The sequence below is a fragment of the Rhopalosiphum padi genome, chromosome 2, assembly GCF_020882245.1.
Source record: "Rhopalosiphum padi isolate XX-2018 chromosome 2, ASM2088224v1, whole genome shotgun sequence".
NCBI classification, from domain to species: domain Eukaryota; kingdom Metazoa; phylum Arthropoda; class Insecta; order Hemiptera; family Aphididae; genus Rhopalosiphum; species Rhopalosiphum padi.
The window spans coordinates 19,582,569-19,607,225 of NC_083598.1; the positions used below are offsets into that span (position 1 = coordinate 19,582,569).

The following is a 24,657-nucleotide window of genomic DNA, read 5'->3' on the forward strand; positions in this document are numbered from 1 at the left end:
TGAAATCGAACTCAATAAATTGTATTCAAATAATTTTTAAACAAAATGCTAATTTACAAAATACAAATGTATTATAGAATAATTTATATTCATTTTAATATACTACTACGCCAGGTGATTTTATCACCACGAACCACTCATTATTTTAAAAAGTATTGATGATATTTGTTACGGGGTTTCTATAGTTTTTAACCGTTATAATTTTACGTATTCCAAAGCAGAAAATTTTATTTTTTTTTTTATTATTGAATAAGTAAAATCCGCAACATCAGTGGCCATTGGACAACAGAGCAGACACGTATACAAAAAAAATGCGGGAGGGGGGGGGGTTTACAATACAAATTGTGCCGCAACATAATAAAACAATTTTTTCCTCGTTACTCGAAATTATTTATAAGTTTAATTTTAAAACTATTATTCAAATATGATTAAAAAAAACATATCTAATTCTAATTTTTTACTTTCTAATTTCTTCTTTAGCTAGGTTTTACCTATAGCAGGGGTGGCGAACTTACGGCATGCCAAACTGCCAAAGGTGGCACATTGATCAAATTTCAATGGCACGTGAAAAAATTGTTATAAGAAATTCAAAGAAACAAATTATATACATTTTAAAAATTATTTTTACAAAAAAAAGTTGTGCTTACCTCCTTAATAAAATATTAAAATAATGTATAATAAATCAGTAACTTTATTTTTATCCTTAGAAAATTTAATTTCTTTTGGGCGCGTGATAAATTTTCAAAATCTTGATTGGGAAAATTTGGGACTTGACCCCAAAAAGGTTCGTCGCCCCTGATCTATAGGTTACTTTTAATAATTCTACCTATATTTGTTTCATTTATAGTATTTTTATATTTATTCCGAATAAAAGACAATTTACAATCGTGTAACTTAAAATACAATGTCAATTATTGTTTTTTACACGTACATGTTGTCATTACCAAAATACCAACCATATGATGTTCCTTTACAGTTTACGGCATACGCCCTAGTAACCTACTCTCATTACATTACTTTACTAATAGGCATTGGTTCCATATAAATGATTATCAATTTGTTATCAACTGTTATTCTTATCATTTCTGTTATATATCACAAAACAATTATATATATACTATAAATGTTCAAATAGCAGCTGACTATACAAATGACCTCGATCGTTTTGTTTTGGAGTAGATTAATAATACTTTGTTGTTGTTATTGTGATTTTTATTTTTTAACTTTTGAGTACATCAAAAATAAAGTTCCTTTTTTTATTATTGAAATTTACAGTGGTATTAGATTTTCTTTATTTTTTTATTAAATGTTTAGTAAATATTAAGTGTAATCTTTAACCATTATTTTATCAGTTAAAACCCAAGGAAATAGTTTTTATAAACAACACTGTTCAGTATTATGGTAAGTCAAACAATTACTTATGCTGTTATATTTATGTTATTTGCTTATATACTTTAGAACAGTGGTTCTCAATCTTTTTAGTACCGCGGCCCAAATTTACCCTGAAAAATCTTTCGCGACCCACATGGTTTGACTTTTCAAAAAGTAGTTATAAAAAACAAAATTTGTATTATATAAATATGTATAAATTTGTAATATATATTTAGTATTTTATAGGTTTATAACCAATTTATTTTTATAAATGTACTTTTAATAATGAGGTGTATGCGAAATATGTGCTTGTTTTCTGTTATGGTTAATAACAGCATTGACATCATAATTCAAAAAATTGTTTACGACCCACTAAAAATTGACTGACGACCCACCAGTGGGCCGCGACCCACACTTTGAGAAACGCTGCTTTAGAACATTATTACTACTAGATGATATATTAACGGGTTTAAATTCACAGATAATTTAATTTTTATTGGTAAATAAAATAAATCAAACTATCAGCAAGTAAGTGAGTCCTTGAATTTACAATGATTATAAGACTTATAATAATATCATGTTTATACTAACTATGATATTATGCATAAACTTCAATCCAAAATAGTTTTACTGTTTTTTGTCAAAATACAAAAATCAATAAATATATTCTTACTGGTCAAATACTTAAATATACATGTTCTTTTTATATTTATAAATTCATTTATATTTGATACTCATATCTATCAACATTCTTGATCATTTTATTCATAAATTCCTTATTAGAAAAGTTATCGACAAGAAATAATTTCACATTTTTGTGCTTGTAATCTGTGTAATAAGTCTTATTGTAATAAATAAAGATTATATATCACGATATTGATATGCTTTAATATTGCTTAGCAATGTAACATATCAACATAATATGATATTGTTATTCTATTCGAGTTTAATTAACTACTTGGTTGTTTTACTGAAATATGGTTGTTAATTCATTATTAATTTAGACAACTTTTTTATTTTTTCAGGTTGTTTATATCTTTAGGTATTATTACTTAATTTGAGACAACAAACATAATATTTCATCAAACACTATAGTACCGCATTGAAGACTAACTACTTGATCGAAAATGTCTTTTCAATCATTAGATCTTCTCTTACAACAAGCAGATGTATCGGAAAATAAAAATTTTACAAAAAAATCAGACAAGATTAATTTACAAACACCATTTGGCTTGAATGATTTGATGTTTGATGACAATGAGTTATATTCTTGTGATCAAGATATTACATCTTCAATGTCACAACTACATCTTAATAATCAAGTGACTGGTGAATGCCAAAACATATCAGATTATATAAGCAAACATTTATCATTATTATCTTCGGATGAACCTAAACTTTCAGTTGTTGAAAATACTAATAAAATTGAACCAAAACTACCTCTTTCTGACGTGAAAAATGGGAGTTTCAATAATATTAAATGTGAAGATAAAACTAACTCTAAACAACCTCTAAACAATAAAGGTAGCTATGTAAAAAAATACAAAATATTTCGTACTAAATCATTAGCTAAGGTGCGGAAATCACCTTTAGAAAAACCAGATTCAGGTTTAAGTTTAACATTGGGACGAAAATACCCAAAATCAAGTTTAAACTTAATGAATAATTATCTCTGTAATGTATTGATCGAAACGCGAAGCCGCGGGTTCAAATTTAACACCCCTTCTCCGGACGAATCAGTGTTATCTTGGATGGATATTGTAAGACAAATGCCCAATAAATAAATAAATAAATAAGTGTTATTGTGCTCCTAAATAAATTATTTGTAACTTAATACTGTTATATGTATTATTTTAGCAAATTGATTAAAACTGAAAATGAATAATGAATAATACTGACAAGTGAAAAATCATAAAATATCATTCAGTTTTTATCAATAATCTCTTCTATAAATGTAATAAATGTAAATATATTTGTATAAATCATAGGCAAAAATGTAATATGTTAGTTATTTACATAATTGTAAATACTATATTATAAATTAACAACTAATTTAATATTGACATTTTGAGATATTGTTAATTTTAAGATATTTATATTTTAAATAAATGGTGTATTTAATACCATGATTTTAATTATACATTACCTAACCTGGTAGGTAGTTATTATAATGAATCACAATACTTAAAATATTAAAATCTTTTGACTATATTATAACAGCTTTAAAATAAACAATAAGGTCTTACCCATTTTAAATGGAATTATATAATAATTATTTTTTTTTTAATATGATGATCCATTCAGCTTAATAATTTATTATAATGTAAATATTATCTCTTAAGTTATATTTTAATTAATATTTGAAGTCTTAAAAGCTCAGTTTGAACTTAAAAAGTTGCTTGGAAACTACTATTATGTATAAATAATACATAATATATAATAATAATATGTAGTAACTAAAGACTGTAGCATAGCTAGGAATTCAAGAACTTTATTACACATTTTTTAAATTATAAAACTTTCGAATGTCTTATAGGTATTTTTATTTCTCTTGTATAAACATTGTAGAGATTTTACACTTTGTGAAAAATTATTTTTGTTTATACAATTTAAATAGTAATGATTAATGATTATATGATAAGTCATATATGTGTGGAATTTGTTTATTAGTGTTGAAACTTAAACTTTAACTCCATGAAAATGGAGATTAGAGTTTCCTTCAGTGACATACTGACATAACTAGGATTTAGAATACTCATGATAAAATAAATGAGTCAGTCATGCTAAACACCACATTAATCATACTAGACAATATTTTGAAAAACATTTCAAAATTATTAGAAATAACATAATGTATTGTGTATTTGATTATATCAAAATAAATACAAAGGCATAGTCAATTTTATTTACTTGACAAAAAAATTATACAATAATAATATCAACATTTTCCGACAAAAATGTCTTAAATGTCTATAGACTGTACATACACAAATGTGTAAACTATTTTGTTGTTAAAAATGAATACCCATTACCAAACATTTTCAATTTTCATAGCTAAGGCTTGAAAATTAGGTTTTATGAAATTTTTACAGAATACAAAAAACTTTTAGATCATTAAATTAGTAAAAACATTATTTTTCATTTAAAATTAAAATAATGTTTTTACTTATTTTATGTAATATATATACCTAATTATTATTTATTTTACACATTGGAATTTTCAAAATATTAAGATTAATTTTAAGCTTTTTATAAAATTATAGCACGAACGATAAACCTATTCACGCTATTTTAGGATATATCACATAATACATATATTACCATAATATACATATTTATGCGAACTGTATTTGGAAAAAATTAAACCTTAAGCCGGGGACGTCATTTCAGATACCTAACCCAGGACCTAGGTAGGTATTTTGGGTGTGCTACTTATCGAACGTTCTGCGTTTGGACAAATTACCTTTTTAGTTTTTACCCGTATAATAAAAGTAATGTACCTACTAATGTGTTTGGGTGAGTTTCTTATAATGTGTTTGAGCGAGTTAAAAACAAGCTGGGATAAGTAAATGTCTGGTGAAATTAAGATTTTAGAGTATACCTATACAATGTATGGGCGTAAAATTCGTGCATTATTTCATCAGGACGCAGGCCAATTGGAACTATTTTAAAGTAAAGGGTAGAACCGCAAACCCTGACCACCCCTCCCCAAAATGACGCTCCCGTCTATGGCTTTTTTTTGAGCTATCTATAATCATTGATTATAAATACTATTTATTTATAATCAATGCTATAATATATAGGCATAGGAGTTTTTGATTTTTTTTTTTTTACATAAACATCGATAAAAATTTATTCGCTGAGTTTTGGAAATGTAATATAATATCCCATTATAAACTATTTCTTTACAGGTATAAAATTATTAAAAGTATAATGTACATGGCCATCATTTTTTTTACATAGGCACCTACATTTGAAGTTCAACTATTATTTACAAAATTCGTCAAAATAACAAATACTACAAACTATTTAAGTACCACCTACCAACTTTATAGTAAAAATGTATTTAGTCAAAGTTTTAAAATTTAATCCAATGTTCCTCATAAGATCATACTGGAACTAAAAAGCTATAACAAAAGTATATTAATAAGGTATAAATATCAAATAGGTAGGTACATATTATAATAATTATAAATACTGATAATATAATAAATGCAATGTAGGTACCTACATAAAATTATCAACCTACCGCAATATTATAAAATAGTAAAATAAATGACAATAGGTACTCGTATATTAATAGATCTTAAAATATACTTGTAGATATAAGATATTATAGACTGACAGTCGTCTGTTCAGAAATTCAGAATCGTTTTTCATAATATAGATGTATTATTGAATTCAAATTTAATGTACCCACTGGACACTGGTCACTACGCCACTACAGCGACTAAGCGACCTACTGAACTCGTAAACACATAACTGTGCAGCAGAGCGGTACCTGCTTGCCTGTCTTTAAGTTATTCTTAGGTCATCAAATTCCAAGCCCTTAGAGCCCTATTGGCTATTGTAACTAACGTTTAATTTTTATTCCAATTTACAATTTTTTTTAATTTTTTTTTTTTATGGTAATTATTAACGAGTGAGCAGTATTCTGTGAAAATTGTATGATTAAAATCATAGACAAGAACCCAGCTCTAGACCTCTAGTCGAGGGTTCGAAACTATATGATGGAATTGAAATTTTTATAGATCTATGATGAAAATGTTGAATTATAGTTTGAGCGGTTCAATCGCAGTGTACACTGCACAGTTTTTTTTTATTATAGTTGCATAGCAGGCCCACTTTGGCGACACTGTCATCTACGTCCGAACGAAAGTCGAAAACGTTCGGTTCGTCGTTCGTGTTGTTTACATGTTTTGGATTTTTTTATCGTTTCTCTTCCGTTTCTCGGGCATTAGCCTCAGTGGTTTAGTCTTACACTAATACTCTTATTATTATTACTATTATTACTCAATCCTTAACATATTGCAAGACGTCAATGCTATACAACCGAATACTTCACTCGTTTAATCGTTTACTGCAGCCGTCTATCTGTCTTTATCAGATTGATTTACCGAACTTATTTATTCGAGCCCCTCCGCCCGGTCAGCTTTACCGATAGGTGAGTTTTCCGGTTATTTCTCGGGGCTTAACTCTCGTCTCTTAACGACATTATGAATATTTACCGAGTCTCAAGCGTACAAACAAATAAGTCAGTAGACTTACGTACCTATAAATAAAATCGAACACCGAGGCCTGAACGCGTGCTACTAGTTTCACTATGTCGGTTCATTACAAGTTCAAATCCGCCATCTCCTATGATACGATCACCTTTGATGGTCTTCACATATCCGTGAGAGATTTGAAAAAGGCTATACTTCATCAGAAACAGATCGGCAAGAACACGGATTTTGATCTACAGGTTACCAATGCCCAGACCAATGAAGGTAAGGTTAACAGCAGTAATCCTGCTTTGTACTTACATTAATTAATGTCTTAATATTAAATATAATATCTAAAACTTTAAAAAATACTTTTGAATGCGTGTTAAACTATCTATAGTCATTGATTTTTCATCGAGTCATTTTTTCTGACCATTATTAAATTAATTCAGGTAATGATAATCTTCATAAACTATAATAGGTAGTCTAAATTAGAAACAATATAATTTTAATCCATTCATAATTTGTGTATGAATACATATGTTATCAATTGGAAAATTTCCGTTTGCGTTTTTCGTTTTAAATAATAATTTTCAACTTAGATACCTATTATTTTTTTTTATCTTTAAAATTTTAAAACCTTAATATGTTCTTAAAGATTTAATGAACCTTTGTAGTAGATTTTTTTTCTCGTTTAATTTTCTATATTTGTTTGATAAAGTCGAGAAGTTTCTAATTGTATTTTATTAAGTTAAAAATTAAGTAAATAATCAACATTTCAATTAAATGTGGATTGATTTATTTTAATTAGACGTAATTAAGAGGAAGGGAATAGAGTTACAAAGTAAGAGCTAACAATTAATATGTTACACTTGTATACATGAAGTATCATTGCTTAGTTCTATTTAAAATGTATACAATATACCTTATTTTAATGATTCTAAATTATTATTTTAGAATATACTGATGACCAAACATTAATTCCTAAAAATACGTCATTAATTGTTTCAAGGATACCACTTACAACACAACAAAAAAAAGCATGGTATGTATTATTTTTCCTTTTCCATTTATTAATTATATATTATTTTATAATTTATATGTTGTAAAGTAAAATAGTAGCAAATAATTGACTTCCAATATCTTGAACTCAATTATTTAGAGGGTGGGTAATACTGCATGTTTATCGTCGGTCTTAAAAACAAACAACATAGTAAATTTATCTTTAATCATTCGGGTTAGGTGTTGTAGGTTTTAATATTAGAATTAATTGATCTATTATAAAATCATATGGTGAGAACATATATGTGTTTTGTTGATCGTTTTTAAAGTATCGTATATTTTAATTCTAAGCAAATTTTAATATTTAACAGATTTCATGGTGGAAAATTAAAATATTATAAAAAAACTAACTAAGATTATGTTTTTATTTTTAAGTTTAATAATAGGTCAATTCACTCTTATATTAAAGCTAACAACATCAAATTGGAATTGATGAATACAAATTTGTTATGTTGTACATTTTTAAGACTCAAATGACACATGCAAACATATGTGATGTATTCTTAAGAAAGTACTCTACTATTGTACAACATACTTTATTTTCTTGTTAAAATTTTTATTCAATTTAAGATCTCTTTAATTGTATACAAAAATTAAATTCAGATATAAAATAAGATTTTTGGAATATTATATTTTCAAACAATTTAAAATCTGAGTATCATTATCACTACTTATTTTTTTCTATGCATTAATTGATTTTATTGTTAAAAATCCTATGTTGATAAATTTTTCAAGCTTTAGTTTTTAGTGTTTTTACACATACCTAACATTTTAATAGTTCAATTAAATTTTAAATGAGTAATTGACAACAAATTATAACAGTTATTTATTTATTTATTTTTAGGGAAAGAGCTGAACAAAACAATCAACTTGTCCTTTCAAAGCAGGTAAATCTTTTATAATATATTTAGATTTATTTTTATTATGTATGATTTATTAATTATGAATTTTAATTTAATAGATATTAAATTTAGATTCACACGAACCAGATTCTGCTAAACTTAAGGTAAAACTATATTTTTTTAATTCAAATGTATTCAATTAAAATACTAATATTGCAATTTTATAGGGTGCAGATTTACTTGGTTCTAATGCAAGCGAAGAAGATAAAATCAATGCTATGATGGCACAATCTACTCAGGAATATGATCCATCCAAGTAATTAAATAATTTAAATTAAATATTAGAATAATCATAGGTATAAAGTATTTTTTATAATATTTCAATAGTTAAAACAAAATTTATTTCACAAAATGTTTGGTCTTTATTTGTTATCATTTCACGACCAAACATTAAAAATGTATCATCCCGTGACTAATTTATTATTATTATTTTTAACCATTATTTTAAAGTTTTCCAACACAATAAAAAAAAAATCATATTACAAAGAATCACCCAATGGAAGAATGAAAAATTGTTTATAGTGTTGTGACATAAATATAAGCACGTATCGCTTTTTTAACAGTTGAAAACTTTTAAATAATATTTTCTGTCAAATTTTTGGCTTCAGAGTTTTTTTCTCAAAACTCTAACATTATCCTTTACTTATCTTTTTCCTAAATCTATTCACCTCCCTATATTTCTAAATTGATAATTTCTTATTTCTAACCTGTAAGTTTATTTCATTGTTTCACTTATGATGTATATACAACTATTCATTTAATACAAATAATAAATTCTTATAATAATTAATTAAAATTTTCATTTTAGTTTTGTGAAAATTCGAGGTGGGAATCAGTATGGTGAAGTACCTTTAAATTATGTTTGTCATCGGTGTCATAATCCTGGCCATTGGATAAAAAATTGTCCTAATAATAATACGACTGCAGTAAGAACAATTATTGATTATTTGTAATAGCTTAAGGTTTAATATAATTTATTTTATTAAAGGATCCTATTGACATTAAAAAAGCTACAGGCATTCCAAGAGGATTTTTAGTGCCAGTTGATGGCCCATCAGTTCCTGGAGCAATGTTAACTGGTTTGGGTACATTTGCCGTTCCTAGCATTGATCAGTATGTATTTTAAACACAGTGTATTGGTTCATTTATTAATGTTTATGTTATATTAGGGAAGCTTATAAACAAAGTATGAAACCACAAAAAAAACAAGAAACTAAGGTTGAAAAAGTAATAATTCCTGAAGATTTATTATGCACATTGTGTTCTGATTTATTAACAGATGCAATAATGATGCCCTGTTGTGGGACTTCTTTTTGTGATGAATGTAAATTACATTTCTTATTTCAATAATCAAAACTAAAATCATTAAGTATTTACTATTTATCAATCCTAGGTATTCGAAATGCTCTTCTAGAATCTGAGGAAAACGAATGTCCAGATTGTCACGGGAAAGAAATATCACCAGAAACTTTAATACCAAATAGATATTTACGAAATGCTGTAAATGGCTTTAAAGATAAAACTGGATATAGTAAACGTATTGAAGCTGCAAAAGAAAAAATAACTCCCACCAAAGAGCCGGCAACAATTCCCAAAATAAATATTCAGCCACCAAAAGAAGGTAAGTTAAATATTATTTATTTATTAATTTTATTCCATTCTCCAAAGTTAAATATTTTCTTTATCATACTTTTTTCTTTTTCATCTTTCTTAACCTTTTATTTTTCCAATTATACATTTTTGAATTTCAACTTTTTGTCTATATTTTGAAGACTTCAAGCATCTAGATCATGTATCTTTTTCATTTAATGAATATTTAAAATTATAATATATTTAAACAATGATCCAGAAGTTGAAAATAAAATAACATTATTTATTCTATTTAATTATATGGCTTTATAAAGTTTGAAAATGAATGTCAATTTAAATACTGTTTAGATATTATGAGCTTTTATGATATACTCATTTTAATTCACATTTTATTTTTTTAAGTAAATGCAATTTAAATGTTGATAGCTTAATTAACAAATAGGTTACTGTCTAGGTTATATTTGATTTGTTTACATGATTTGTGTGGTAATTATTACTTTTGTTTCATGGTTCCAATATATTTTCCAGCAGCAATATTAATTTTATATGTTACTACTCGCAAAAGGAATTCTAAGTATAATATTCTTAACATTTTTATCCTAGGTCCTATTCTTTCTGGTCCTCTTCATTTCTTATTAAACTCCAAATTAAATTACGTATATCATCTAGAGTTTAACTTTCAGAAGTGATCATTCCAGCTAGCACCCAATCACCACCGTCTGATCCTTCAATTGAAGTATCCAGAGATGAAATTTATCAAAAAATCGCTGCTGTTGGTGACCCTATTGATAAAACTCAACGTAACTACTCTGCAATTGGCACAATCAATAATTCTCACAATCATTCTACATTTAAGACCAGTCAATCCCAAATTCAATCTCAAGTCCCGCCAGTGTCAGTGAACAATAATAATCGTCCCAATAATACAAATGTTTATTTACCTGTAAATACTTTCCAAAATACACGACATACAGTTACAAAGTCTACAGAAAATCGTGTGCCACATATTGCACGTTTTAATTCTCAATCTTTATCTATCCCCCCTCACCCTCACATGCGCCCTTGTTTGCCCGTAGGACCCGCAGATATTTCAGTACCACCACCTCCTTTTGCTCATCCACCTCCATCGATTCAATCTGATGTTGGCTATAATCAAATGCAACCGTAAGTTAATTATAATCTTTTATAATTTATTTAAATATTAAATTAAAAAAAAAAAGTAAATTAACAATTGGAATACTTGTTTTAGAATTCATAATCCTCCACCACCCGGATTAGACAGAAACAATAGCCCAGCTAATGCTTCATCAGACGAAGGAATGCATCCTCCCGAGTCAAACCATCATCAAATGGACAAATTTGATAACCAAACTGGATCTCTTCAGCCAATGATGAGAACAGGTTATCCTACTGGTAATTATCATCTATAATATTTAATTCATGTATATATATATATAATATTTGCTTTAAAATTAAAATTATTTTTTATAGGTTACTATCCACCACAGCCCATGTCTAATTATGATCCATATAATATGCCTGTTGATATGAGAAGTCGAGGTTACCATCGAGGATATAGTAGAAGACCAACTCGTGGACAGCCAATGGGTTCTAGTTATCGTCCAGATTATCGTAATGGGGGAAATTATATGAAGTAAGATTTTAAAAGCAAATGTAGAATGTTTAAGAATTTAATTAAATAATAAATTAACTTCATTTCAATTATAACCATTTAAAATATTTAGTATATTCTCTCTTAATATATTAAAACTTGCAGTAAAGTATCAAAAGTTCTGAATTTTATATTTTATTATTTATTTAGTAATAAAAGAACTATAGATGATCCACTAGCAGTATTTCAGCGAATACTTCGAGAGCGTGACAGTAAACGTCGGGATATGAGAGTTCGTCATTCTATATCCAGGTCTCGATCCCGATCTTTATCACGATCTAGGTCTAGGGAACGGTCTCGCAGTCTAAGTCGTTCACCGTCGAGGATAATGAATCATAGAGTTCGGTCAATATCAAGGTAATACAATAAAAACAAATAATAATGATATTATTTGACACTTCACACTATTCATTTTTTATGATCATTATAGGTCACCTTTACTACGTAATAGATCAATAACTCCTAGACGACGTAGCCGTACACGTTCTCGTAGTCCTGTAAGGAAACGCAAGAAGAGTTTATCTCCCTTAAAACGTTTACCAATTAAATCGAGGAGAAGAACTCGTAGTCCAAGTCGTGATGTACAAGGACGAAGATCCAGATCTTTATCTCTTCATCGAAGGTAAAATTAAATAATTATAACTACAATGAGCTATACTGGCTATACTTATATTTAATTACTTTATGCTTTGTACATATTTAATTTTAGAACTCGTTCAAGATCTCGATCTTTAACTCACAGAAACCGAATGTCGCCATCACCTCGTTTCAGATCAAGATCTCCTTCTTTTTACTCTTCACCTGCTAGGTATATATTTTTAATTTTTGTATACAATCTAGAAGAAATATCACGTAGTCATTTTTCATCAGACCATTTATGGTAAAACATTTAAATGTGCTAGGGGCTAAACATTTGTAGATTCTTTTTCGATCATTGTAATTAATATAATTTTACTTCTTCCTCCCATTTAGTTTCTATTAAACACTATGTATAGGTACACACAAACTAACATATGTCATTCCTGATTATAAATATATTATGCAGTTAACATTATCGTTATTGGTGATACAATAGTACACCTGTTTATTTGATCAAAATCCATTCTTTAATATGTAATTGTGTACCTTATTGTTGTGATATAGTATTAACATACATATGGAACTATATTCGTGTATAAACTTAAGTATTGCCGTTTGTTATCAAAGTAGTGGGGAAAAATATAACCGTCTGTTGTAGTCAGGTCAAAATACACTGGAATGCCAATTATTTTATCCGTTGAGAGAGGTATCCGTTATAGCCGGTATCTGTTAAGTCAGCTTCGATGTATTAGTTTAGTATGATGAACTATCTAATTTATTATATTTTATTTATCATAAAAATACCTACTCAATTTTATTTAACTGTTCTATATAAAATGGGTTTAAATATTTTTTTTTATAAGTTCAAATAATATAAGGTAGAATTAAATTAGCTAAACTTTAATGTATCTAATTAATTTTTAATGTTTTTATATTATTTAAGTACTAGAAATATTGAAAATAAATTGGAAGAACTTATATAATTATTATGTTTATTTATTTTAGGTTTAACAACTATCATAGAGAAGATGACAATTTTGGATCTAAGGGAGGAAATTGGCGTGGTAGAGGTGCCTGGAGCAAGGGAACATCACAACAATATCAACAATCACACAGGTACAGTTTTGTTGTAAATGTTTTTGCAGTATCTAGTACCGATAGTGAGTTCATATTCGAACACTGTAGATTACCACAAGAAGGAAACCCAATTAATCATTATTGCCAACATGAATTTTTTTAATTCAAAATTTTATTAATTTTCAACTATAATTATTTATCAGCTAATATCATAAATATTTTATTAGGTGTTGTTATTTTTTTTTTCTAATACGTTAATTTTAAATTTTATATGAAAATGTATTACTCGAATAATTGATTCTGTGATAAAATATAGTGATATCTTTATGTCTTTGTTAATCCTATGAAAAATTCAAGTTCAACAAAATATTCATTGTCAATTGTTTTATTTTATTTTTACTTATTGATCTCTATTAGCTACTTGTAGTTTAATTTTTGGTAAATATAAAGGATTGTATAAATCATGAATTTTTAAAATTTGAAATAATTTCCAATTTTTTATTTATTTTCAAACTTTATGCTTTTTAAATAAGTTTTTATTTGTTTGTTTCAATAAAAGTTTAAGTATTACAATACATAATGTTTATGAATGAGTTTAGTTTAAAAATCATCTTAGTTAAAATATAATTATTTTATGCTATGCTACAGTCATATTTAAAAGTACTTGAAATGAGTTGTCAACAGATAAATTAAATCTGCATATTATTTCAAATGAATATGATAATTTATATATATATATTTTAAATAATAAATATAATATACATTAATTATATAATCTATATAGCTTACACATTTCATTTTAATACAACCAAATTATTTAATACATTAAAATCAGGGCTGTATGCAGAAAAAAGTTTTGGGGGTTGTTTTTGAAAATCAGTTATTGAAAAGTAGAACTTTTTTAAATACAAACATTGATATAACAAAATTAACATTAAAATTGAATAAGTAAATAACCATGCAAAAACCCAAGTATTTTGGTGGGTGTTTGAACAACCAAAACACCCCCCTGTTACGTCCCTGATTAAAATAGTATATCCAAATCCAGTGTATATAATGATTTTAGTTTTTGATTTTGAGCAAAACAAGAACGTATTCATTTTACAATAATGTTTATTTATTGTTTAATCATTTGAATTATAATTGTCAGATATTCTTTTAGGCAAGAGTAAAAATTGATTTGAATTTTGGCAATTCTGCATAATGAGCTTGAGTGACTGATTTAAAATTATTGTAATGTAATGTGTTTAGGTGATATTTTGATTACTCTAGAATGAGTTAAAGCAATATTTTATCAATTCATATTTCTTTTTTAACTGACTTGGGATTTTATAAATTTTGTATTATTTTTTTTTATACTTATAATGTGCTGTTTTTACTCCAAAAGTATTATGTCACTTGACATGTATTTGTCCGAAGTTTGTATTTAATAATATAACATTTAAATTAGAACTGAGTATTTTTGAATGGTTATAAATAAATTTCATAATTTCTTGATTCTTACTTTATTTATTTCATCTAAATATTTTAAATTTTGTCCTCTGTTCAATACAGAAAATTGTTTGTAACTAAACATATTATATCAATGCTTAATAAATTACACTAATATAACAACGTAATGATTCAAATAGTTGAGATCAACTAATAATTCTAAAGAATTTTCTGTGCAAATCCGTTCCTCACTTATTAATAATTAACATTTCACACATTGAACTCTGTAGTAAGTACCTACGTGTTTTTACTATTTCCTGTGTATGTTACAGACGTTACAGTCCACAAATATTAATCTATAATTTTGATGCGCGTTATCATTTAAACCCAATTTGGAGGGAAAATAATTTATTTTAGGGTTATTGTACAATAATAAATATGGTGCTCAAGGAGATTTCGAATATTTTGATATACAATGCAAAGAGTATTACTCTATGTGGTAATGTAGCGGTATTTCTGGTCACAAACATAATTTTCTCTCACCTAGTAAGTTGACAAATTCTGAATGACAAGTTGCTCAAATAAACAATAACGAACTCGACCAAAAATATATCATTTATTATGCGGGTATAAAGGTAATTCGCCTAAATTTATTTTGCTCATAATTACCTTATTAAATTATAAATTGTACAAGGGTACTTATTGATTTTTTTTAATTTAGAAAAATAATGTAAATTGAACAAAGATAGAATTTACAAAAAAACGTATTTTTTAATTTACTAGTTACTCAATTTGTTGATAACAAAACCATACTTGAAAATATTTTTTTAATCATATTTTTACTGGTAGAGGAAGGTGGGTAGATTTTGTACTCATCCTTAAATAAAATTAGAATTTTAAGTATTTTAACTTTTAAGAAATTGGCAATCTTCTAATTTTTGAATCAATAAAATAATCTCTATTTATCATTGTTTTTAATTGAAATATTGTACCACAATTCTAGTTAGACGAATATTTATTTATGAATAAGAAAATAATCATTCGTTTTATTTATTCAATACATAAATTAATATTACATCTTTAATATGGCGAAGTAATAAAATATCACTCCAAATTTATGCATTTTATAATATTCAAATGTGTGTTTAAACACTAAATATTAATTTATAATTAATTATTTATCAAATATATTCAAATTAAAAACAGTACTAAAACTTCTTAAATTGTTATAAGGCCAACTTGTACATAAAATTTAATTTAAACTTCAACTAAAGTTGCTTATAGATAGAGATAACAACGGCTGTATTGCTTTAATGTGTTCATCATCACATTTATGCAGCTAGATTATCTAAATTCTGAGTTTCTACTACTGATTAAATTCTATTTGTTTATTACTACTGAATAGAAGAATATTTTGATCCAACTTAACTTTCCACTTAATTATGCTCTATACAATAATGTCCTAGTAATTAATAACCCTGGTGATTCTCAATTGATAGAAAAAAACAATTTAGGTTGGATTATCCATGTTGTCTTATAACATTTATTGATGGCAGGTAAAATCATCACACAAATCATGCCCTTAACTCTCATCAAAATCTTAAATCAACTTGTAGGTTTTGGTCCCACCACTCTGACCACCGTGTATGGTTTAAAAATATTTAATACTTAAAATTGTTTAATTATTAAAGTTAAATGAGTATAAGTTGATTCAAAAATTTACAATACTTTCTTTATTTTCAAAAACTTAAAATTTTATTCACGTTTGTTTTTATTTTAAATTTAATGTATTAATTCTCACTGATTATAACTTTTCTTTAACTATTTAATGAAACTCAAAAATAAACAAAATTTATATCATTGTGTAATACAAAATGTATTGTAATATTTGTTATAGTAATGTCATAAGTTGGAAAATAGAAATTAATTCACATTCTATAATATATACCTAAATAATATGATTTATTTTTAAATTTAAATTATTACATTTTTATAATACCTACTACCATTATCAAATATTTGTTGACTTATTTAATTTTTTTATTATATCAATACGTCATAATAATGTTAATTCTGTTTTACCTACTTGTGGTTTTTAAAATTTTATATAGACTTATATAATGGAAAAATTGTTTTCTGTAAATTGACTGGTTTAATAAATTATACCTATGATTTGTATATTATATGTATATTATACTATATTTCTAACTTAATATACTATTATATTTCTTATATATTATATTGATTTAATATCTGTGATTCACATTATAATTTTGTATGGTTTATTAGTAATAATTAATATTTTATTGTATCTGTGATATTTCAATCTGTGATAAATCTGTATTTTTTTAATTATATTTATCAGTTGAATTTTGTTGTCCCGTTATTATTTGTATATTTTTAATTTATGTTAAGATCATATATTTAACCAAATGTATCTCTGATAAAAACTTAGACTTAAAATTAAGACTGATTGTGTAACAGAATTAAAATAGGCTGTTTAAAATTATTCTAATTATATATCTAATGTAAATTTTATTATGTATTATAAAGGATTTTTTTATACATACATGTATATAAAATGTTGCTCTAACATATTTATTTTATATATTCATGATAAATTTTATTTTATGATTTCAATAAAATGTGATAAAATTTTACATTGATGGTTTTTGTAAATTGAAACTTTTTATTCAATATTGAGAATTTTGCATTATCATTAAAAAAAATTGGTAATAATTGGTAATAATTATATTCTGATGAAGTTATTGTATACAGTTTTTTTTTATCATATTGTTTAAATTCTATTAAAATATAATATACTTTTATTTTTCTGGTTAGTTTTATTTTATATTTTTGATTTGTATTAGCAGTGTAAACTGTTATTTTTTATTAAATTGTTGTAATCTTTTAAATTTTAATACTTAAAATTAATCTGTATTAATAGGCTGATTTTTGTTTATTATTATTATTATTTTTTTTTTTTATGTTAAATACAAATATAATATCACTATTTTAATTAATCTAAATTTATATTACACAACTTCTGTATTATATGCTTGGATGGCAATTCAATATATTAAGAAATTATTAAAAATTATTAATAATATATTTAATCTATTAGTTTCTTTTAACTATTTTAGTAATCGTAGACTATGCAATTAAGTTTTCCTTTAACGTAGTTATACTGCATGTTTTAAAAGTCCATAGTTCAATATATAAAATAAAATAAAATAAAATTATATTTCTTATTCATTAAGTGTAATCTTAAAAATTTTAATTTAATTATTTTCAACTTTTGAATTGTATATTTGAAATTTTAATCTGTTAATTTATTTACTTATTATGAACAAAATAGTTAATATTGGACAAGTCGAAAGATGTCTTTTAAATTTGAGATAACTCTTAAATGCACATTTACTAATAGTAGTTTTTGAGTCATACTAGGTATTTTTGGTTTATAATTATTTAATGTATACTTAAATATACCAAATAAGTCCTTTATCCAATTATCCTAATTACATTTCTTGATCATAATATTAATCCATTTTATAATTATTATCTTATCCTGTCAAAATAATGCAGATGTTCCAGCCAATTTTGGAACCATTTTAAGACAAAAGGTAAATCAAATAAACTTTTCACTTTTCTAGCCATTTAGAAATAAATCTAAAACTTGTGTTAAATACTGGCCTAAAAAATCATAGAAGTTTACAGGTACAACAACAATGCAGTACGTTACATCGAACATTATTCTACATCTTTAATCGCGAGGATCAAAAAAATTCTTTATTTTGTTGCAACATCAAAACAAATATCAGATTATACTGTATTACGTATTGGGCTTCAACGAGTATACTAGAGAACTATTAAAATCTTATCGTTTTCAGAGATATCTTGGCCTAATATTATGTGAACATTTAAGCCTATTAAAATCTCGAATGAGTTTATTTTTTTTATTTAAAATGAGATAAACCTAACATAGTTTATTAATAAATTTACTTTTGTTTTGTTTTTAACAGGTTTCGTGGGCAATTTGAAGGGCATTACGAGATAGGCGTTGACCGTTCAACAGATTACGCTAACAATTATGCACAATTTGATCCACACTATGCAATGGATCCCAATTTAGTGCGTGATTGGGATGAAATTCGTGACAAGGAAATCCGAGAGAGGGAAAAAGAAAAGAAGGAGGAAGAAGATAAACAAAAAAAGAAATCTAAAAGTCAATCGCCTGCCAAACACCATAAACTTGAAAAACAAAGACAAGAACATAAACTGTCTCCTGAAAAGAATCATAAAGACACGGATAAAAAAGATAAGGGAAAAAGAAAAAAGAAAAAGGACATAGACATAGACAAAAAAAAGAAGAAGAAAAGTCGAGAGAAAAAAGAAAAGGATGATGGTAAAAAGGGGGATGAAAAAGAAAATAAAATCAGTGAAGGAGAAATTAAGCTTGAAATCGGAGGAGCTAATCAGTCTAACCAAGAACCAGCTGCTCCGGGAACATCTGAATCACCACCTCCATTCGAATCTGTTGCAGTCAAAGAAGAAGTTAAAATTAAAAATACCCAAAATGTCTCAGATGGACTTTATGGCGACTTAGATGAAGTAGCACCTGTGGACACTAGTTGGGGCAGTTTTAAGATAACGGAACAGACTGAAACTTATATGAATTCTAAAGAAGAAACCTTGGGAGAAACAATTGAAGAAAAACCAAAAGAACCAGAAGTTCTAGCAGAATTGCCCGAACGATCAAAATGGGAAGTTGAAGAAGATACTAATACTATAGATGATAAATTTGATGTGAATAAACCAAAAGAAGGAAGTATTGTAGACAATCCAGAAATCCATACTGATTGTAGTCAAGTTTCTGTTACAAATGAAGTATTAAAACGAGCAGAAAACGCTATATTTCAAAAAACTGTTAGAACTCTAGAATTGTCAGGCAAAAAAACTGTTGTTGATAAATCTGAGGGCATAAAAGATAAAAAACTGGATATAACTAAAGACAAGAAAATCGAAGCAGAAAAACATGTAAGTAAAGAAAAAAAACCAGATAGTGTAAAGGAAAAGAAGTCTGACGTATCTAAAGAGAAAAAAATTGAATATGTAAAGGATAAAAAAATTGATAGCAGTAAGGATAAAAAAGATATTAAAGATAAAAAACAAGATATTATCAAAGATAAAAAAACTGATTCAAAAGATAAAAAAAATGATGTCGATAAAGAAAAGAGACCAGATGTGAAAGATAAAAAACCGGAAAACATCAAAGATAGAAGGACTGACCGAGAACGAAGATCTAATGATAAATCATCAGAAATAAAAACAGGAACAGAAAAGTCGTCAAGAAGAGATGATTACGCATCAAAACATAAAGATAAAAAAAATGTCGAGTCTGATGCTGCAGCAGATTCATTATCTATTCAGAGAGAAGCTAGAAAATTAGGCAGTTCTATACAGATAACAGTACCATCAGATGTATTAGATGACAAAAAAAATAAAGATGTCACAAAACGTATATCAGCTAAAGACAGACTTGGTGAAAAAATAGAAGATAAAGATGATAAACACTACAAATCAAGAAATGAAAAGCGGAAGGCCTCCCGCTCTAGATCCCCTGTCCGAGTGCATTCTACACTTATCGTTCCAGAGCCACCACCTAGAAAAGTCAGAGCGTCTTCAAAAACTCGAAGGGACTCATTGAAAAAAGATCGTATTGCTAAAACAGAAAGAACTACTTCTTTCAATCGACCTTCTCGACGTGACGATGAGAAAAAAACAGACCAACAAAAGAAAATTGAAACCCGTAGAATAGTTAGACCAGACGACAAACATCATCGTACAGTTGACACTAAAAATGTTACTAAAAAAGAAGATCGTTCGGAAAAAACAGAAGTAAAGAAAAAAGAAGAAAAACGAGAAGAAGTGGTGAAAAAAGTGAAACCAAAAGAAAAAGAAACTGAGAAAAGGGAACGTAAAAACCGTCGTCTTGAACCAGACCGCAAAGTGAGTGATGAGACTTATGACAATAACGATGAAGAAGAAGTCAAAAAATTACCCAAAGATAAAGAATCGGACGATTCAGTAAGTAGCTCTAGTAGTTCAAGCTCATCAACAGATTCGTCGCCTGTTCGATCTAAAAAGAGGAAGAAGACAAAAAAACGAAAGAAAAAACACGTAAAAAAGAAGAAATTAGCTAGTAGTTCAGATTCTGATGATTCAGATTCATCTTCAGAGTCTGATGATGCTAATAGTAGTAAACATAAAAAAAAGAAGAAGAAAGAGCAGCGTAAACACAAACTACATAAAAAACCACTAAAAAAGAAGAAAAAGACTAAACATAGATAGAAAAATAAATATATGTCCAAACATTAAATTTTCTATAGTCAATAGTAATTGATTGTAAAAATAAATTTTAATTGTTCTACTCCAATTTTTTTTTATTAACTAAATATCTTTTTTTTTTAGTACATAATTTAATTTAAACTGTGTTGTTCAATTTTATATATATCGTTATAAATAAGACGTTATTATGTATAAGTACATCACTTATAATTATTATTTTAATTATATATTTATATACATATATTATATTATTTTTGTAAATATGGACGATGACATTATTTTAACTATTTGTGGATTACGTTAAAGACATGTTAAATAAATCTGTGTACTAGATAATCTTTTTTTCCAATTTTGAACACCAATTTTCCATTACTATAATAAGTAAAATGGTATATTTTTAAGATAATTATAGTACAATACATGTATAGCTATGAAGTGATTTTTTTTTTTTTTAGTAAACTACTGTCACGGTCAATTGACATGTCACTTGTGTTTTTGAAAACAAAAGTAGTTAATCACTCTGCCGTACATTATTGGTGGTGTCAAGTGTTGAAGTGTCTCTCATAATTGAGTAAGTCACTATGATGGTGTGTTCAATTTGAATTCAATGATAAATCATAGCACACAAAAACATTTCTGAGCAAAGACGGTCTGTCAGTTTTATTACTTAATATATTTTACTATACATTTATACTGCTATTATAGTAATTTATTTTACGTTGTAGTTTAAATTAATTTAATCCGAAAACGCCATTATCATTATATATCTTAATTATTAGATATAATGATACTAATGGTAGATATTTACGACAAATACTTATAATTGTTTTTTAACCTTTTTGTGAATAATGACTCCCCAGTTTTCATTTGACGGTGTGAATACTGAATAGGTACATAGTTAAAATTACTAATTAGCTAATCTAAGTATTTTAAAATATGAGAGTATGCATAACAATGTAATTAACAGCAACAAAACTGAATTCATTACTTTTAGTCTTAAAATAGTTAAAATCCAATTTCGTCAAAATTTGAATTTAAAATGTCTAAAAAAACATTGTAACCCTATTTTTTTTAGACTATCGGTAAACAGTATTTATGACAAACCTATTAAATCTATTATTTTCAAACATTAGCTAGGTATATTTCTAGTAATTTTCAAAATAATCGATATAAAAAAACCCAAATTTTGACGAAATCAATTTTGTTTATTTGCAAATAAAACATAAAATATATGTAAATAATTGAATTAAATATGGCATTTATTGTCTATGATACAATTTTCAAAATAAGCTTACGTTTTATAAGTTATTTTATAGACATTGATATTTTTTCTTTTTTTTTTCCAAAAATGTCAATACATTTTTTTAATTGAACAAGTTTGATACAAGGTTACATATTGTTTATATACCAAAAAATATCAAACAGTCACAATATATTTTTTATAGCGTTTAAAGTTAGTGTTTTACGAAAGTTTATAAATTATTTTGTAGTTAAAAATTTAATAAAAGATTCCTCATAAATGTATTTACCAATAACCTATTATAAAAAAAGTTTACCGGAATATCATATTAATTTTTTATGAGTATTCAAATTACGTTAAAGTAATGCTTAGGATATTGCGATGAAAATTCGTCCGTAATATAATATATATTTATTTTTCTCCTCATATCGATTTTTTTGTTGTACCTAATTTAAATACAAAGAAACGGAAGGACTAAAATGTCTATAAAATATTTATTTTTTAATTTTCTATACCCATACATAAATATTTCGATTCTTTTGAGCTATTTATAAACATGAGAAATCATTATTATCGATGGAAAAAATTTCACTAGATCGAAAAATCTTAAAAGTATAATAGAAGGTTGTTTAAAAACAGCTTTTACCGACATAATTTTTTTAAATAATTTGAAATTCGGATTTTGATAAAATGATTTACCTTAAAGAACAGAAATCTCTCCAAGCGCTGTCAACATCGGGTCGGTAAACGCATGTATGAAAAACAATTCACGCAATTTTAGAGCTACACAAGGACGGCAAAGCATGCAGGGTAACGCTTAACGGGTTGACAGAGCTATACTACTGGCAAAGGTCGAGAATCTCTGCTGGTAGAGCCCAAACTACACGTTCAGTGCAGTATGCGGCGAAGGAACTGCATTATCAAAAGGTTAAGTCAGCTACGCTTAGACATTATACAGTATAAAACCAATTACCAAATCAACTACGGCTATATAGCTATAGAGTATTATTATTGCTATAGCCGATTAAAATTGAATTTACTTTGATGGATTATTGTCTCGGCGTTAAACGATTTTTTATAAAAGGTAGATAACAATTAATTGCTTAGCAAGTCAACAATAATCGTTTGAGTTTAACGCATATTACGTTTAAGTTTGAATATCCAATGTATATATAGATACTCTAGATACTCATCACTTCACCAGTCATTACTCAACATTTGAATAATGAATACTTATAAAAATAATAATAATTATTTATTTATTTACGCTAAACTTTTTTTACTTAGTAGAATTCCAGTAATAAAATCGTATGTTACATCTTAAATAAAACTTTCAAGCTTAAGAAATTTAATTAAATAAAAATTAGTAAAAATTCTTAAAATGTTAACTAAAAAAATACAAAATAATTTGCAACCATCGCGATTTTGACGAATTTCGTCATAGTTTGAACTTCAAAGTTTATTTTACTTGTAAATAGTATATAATTTATAATATGTTATTTTCTTAATTTTTAATTGATGCAAAAACAACTTATATGTTATTGACTTGTATTATATTTTCAAGTATTTTTAATTACAAACTATATCATTTTTAGAAAATATTTATCTAAATATTTTCAATTTTAATATTTTAATTATTAAATTTAAACTAGAATCATTTTAAAGAAAGCTTACTATTCCAATAGTATACTATTATGTGAGTTGTATTGACATTTTAATTAAATTAAATATATATTATACGTATATGTATATGTATTCAAAATCGTTTATGTCCATATCATATTAACTCTATTGAGAATATTAGGTTTTTATATTTTTCGTATAAGTAGGACATTAGGACAAATAGCCATATACTATATTAATAAATAATAAATATATCTATAGTAGTGTTGTCTCGGAGACTTTTTTCCTTTTATAATTTTTTTTAATAGAGTAGCGGTATACCTACTAAACTAAAAATTGTAAACTCAATTTTTAAAGTATATTCATGTAACATTGTGTGTGTACCTAATACATGAATTGTAATTATAAATTATAATATTAATGTATATTTTCATTGTATACACATGTAGACATGTAGTTATAACGTAAACCGCAATAATTAGAATACAACATAAATGTTTTACGAATAATTTTGTATTTTTGCCGAAAACGGTAATAACTCACGTTTTTGTTTACCCA

At 26.1% G+C, this 24,657-nt stretch overlaps 2 protein-coding genes across 3 annotated transcripts; both read left to right on the forward strand.

Moving 5' to 3' along the window:
* Positions 1-1,170: 1,170 nt before the first annotated feature.
* LOC132922568 (uncharacterized) lies at positions 1,171-3,494 on the forward strand. Of its 2 annotated transcripts, none has more exons than XM_060986142.1 (2): positions 1,171-1,401; positions 2,397-3,494. In XM_060986142.1, exon 2 carries the CDS (start codon positions 2,499-2,501, stop codon positions 3,153-3,155), a length of 657 nt encoding a protein of 218 aa, XP_060842125.1. In that variant the 5' UTR covers positions 1,171-1,401; positions 2,397-2,498; the 3' UTR covers positions 3,156-3,494. The 2 variants fall into 2 exon arrangements, with proteins under 2 accessions (XP_060842125.1, XP_060842126.1); XM_060986143.1 differs by lacking the exon at positions 1,171-1,401 and adding an exon at positions 1,454-1,899.
* A 2,752-nt stretch (positions 3,495-6,246) lies between these two features.
* LOC132918863 (E3 ubiquitin-protein ligase RBBP6) lies at positions 6,247-21,839 on the forward strand. Its single transcript, XM_060980192.1, has 17 exons — positions 6,247-6,860; positions 7,533-7,620; positions 8,482-8,524; positions 8,599-8,643; positions 8,707-8,795; positions 9,348-9,465; positions 9,528-9,652; positions 9,709-9,863; positions 9,933-10,160; positions 10,813-11,293; positions 11,379-11,542; positions 11,621-11,783; positions 11,952-12,158; positions 12,232-12,423; positions 12,511-12,609; positions 13,386-13,496; positions 18,911-21,839. Exons 1-17 carry the CDS (start codon positions 6,695-6,697, stop codon positions 21,237-21,239), a joined length of 4,803 nt encoding a protein of 1,600 aa, XP_060836175.1. The 5' UTR covers positions 6,247-6,694; the 3' UTR covers positions 21,240-21,839.
* Positions 21,840-24,657: the final 2,818 nt, after the last annotated feature.

Excerpts from the sequence above, each read along its gene's own strand:
- LOC132922568 (XM_060986142.1), top strand. The coding sequence starts at position 2,499 with ATGTCTTTTCAATCATTAGATCTTCTCTTACAACAAGCAGATGTATCG.
- LOC132918863 (XM_060980192.1), top strand. The coding sequence starts at position 6,695 with ATGTCGGTTCATTACAAGTTCAAATCCGCCATCTCCTATGATACGATC. Across the intron at positions 9,466-9,527 it reads CTAATAATAATACGACTGCA|GATCCTATTGACATTAAAAA; the intron begins GTAAGAACAATT and ends ATTTTATTAAAG. Across the intron at positions 11,784-11,951 it reads AATGGGGGAAATTATATGAA|TAATAAAAGAACTATAGATG; the intron begins GTAAGATTTTAA and ends TTATTTATTTAG.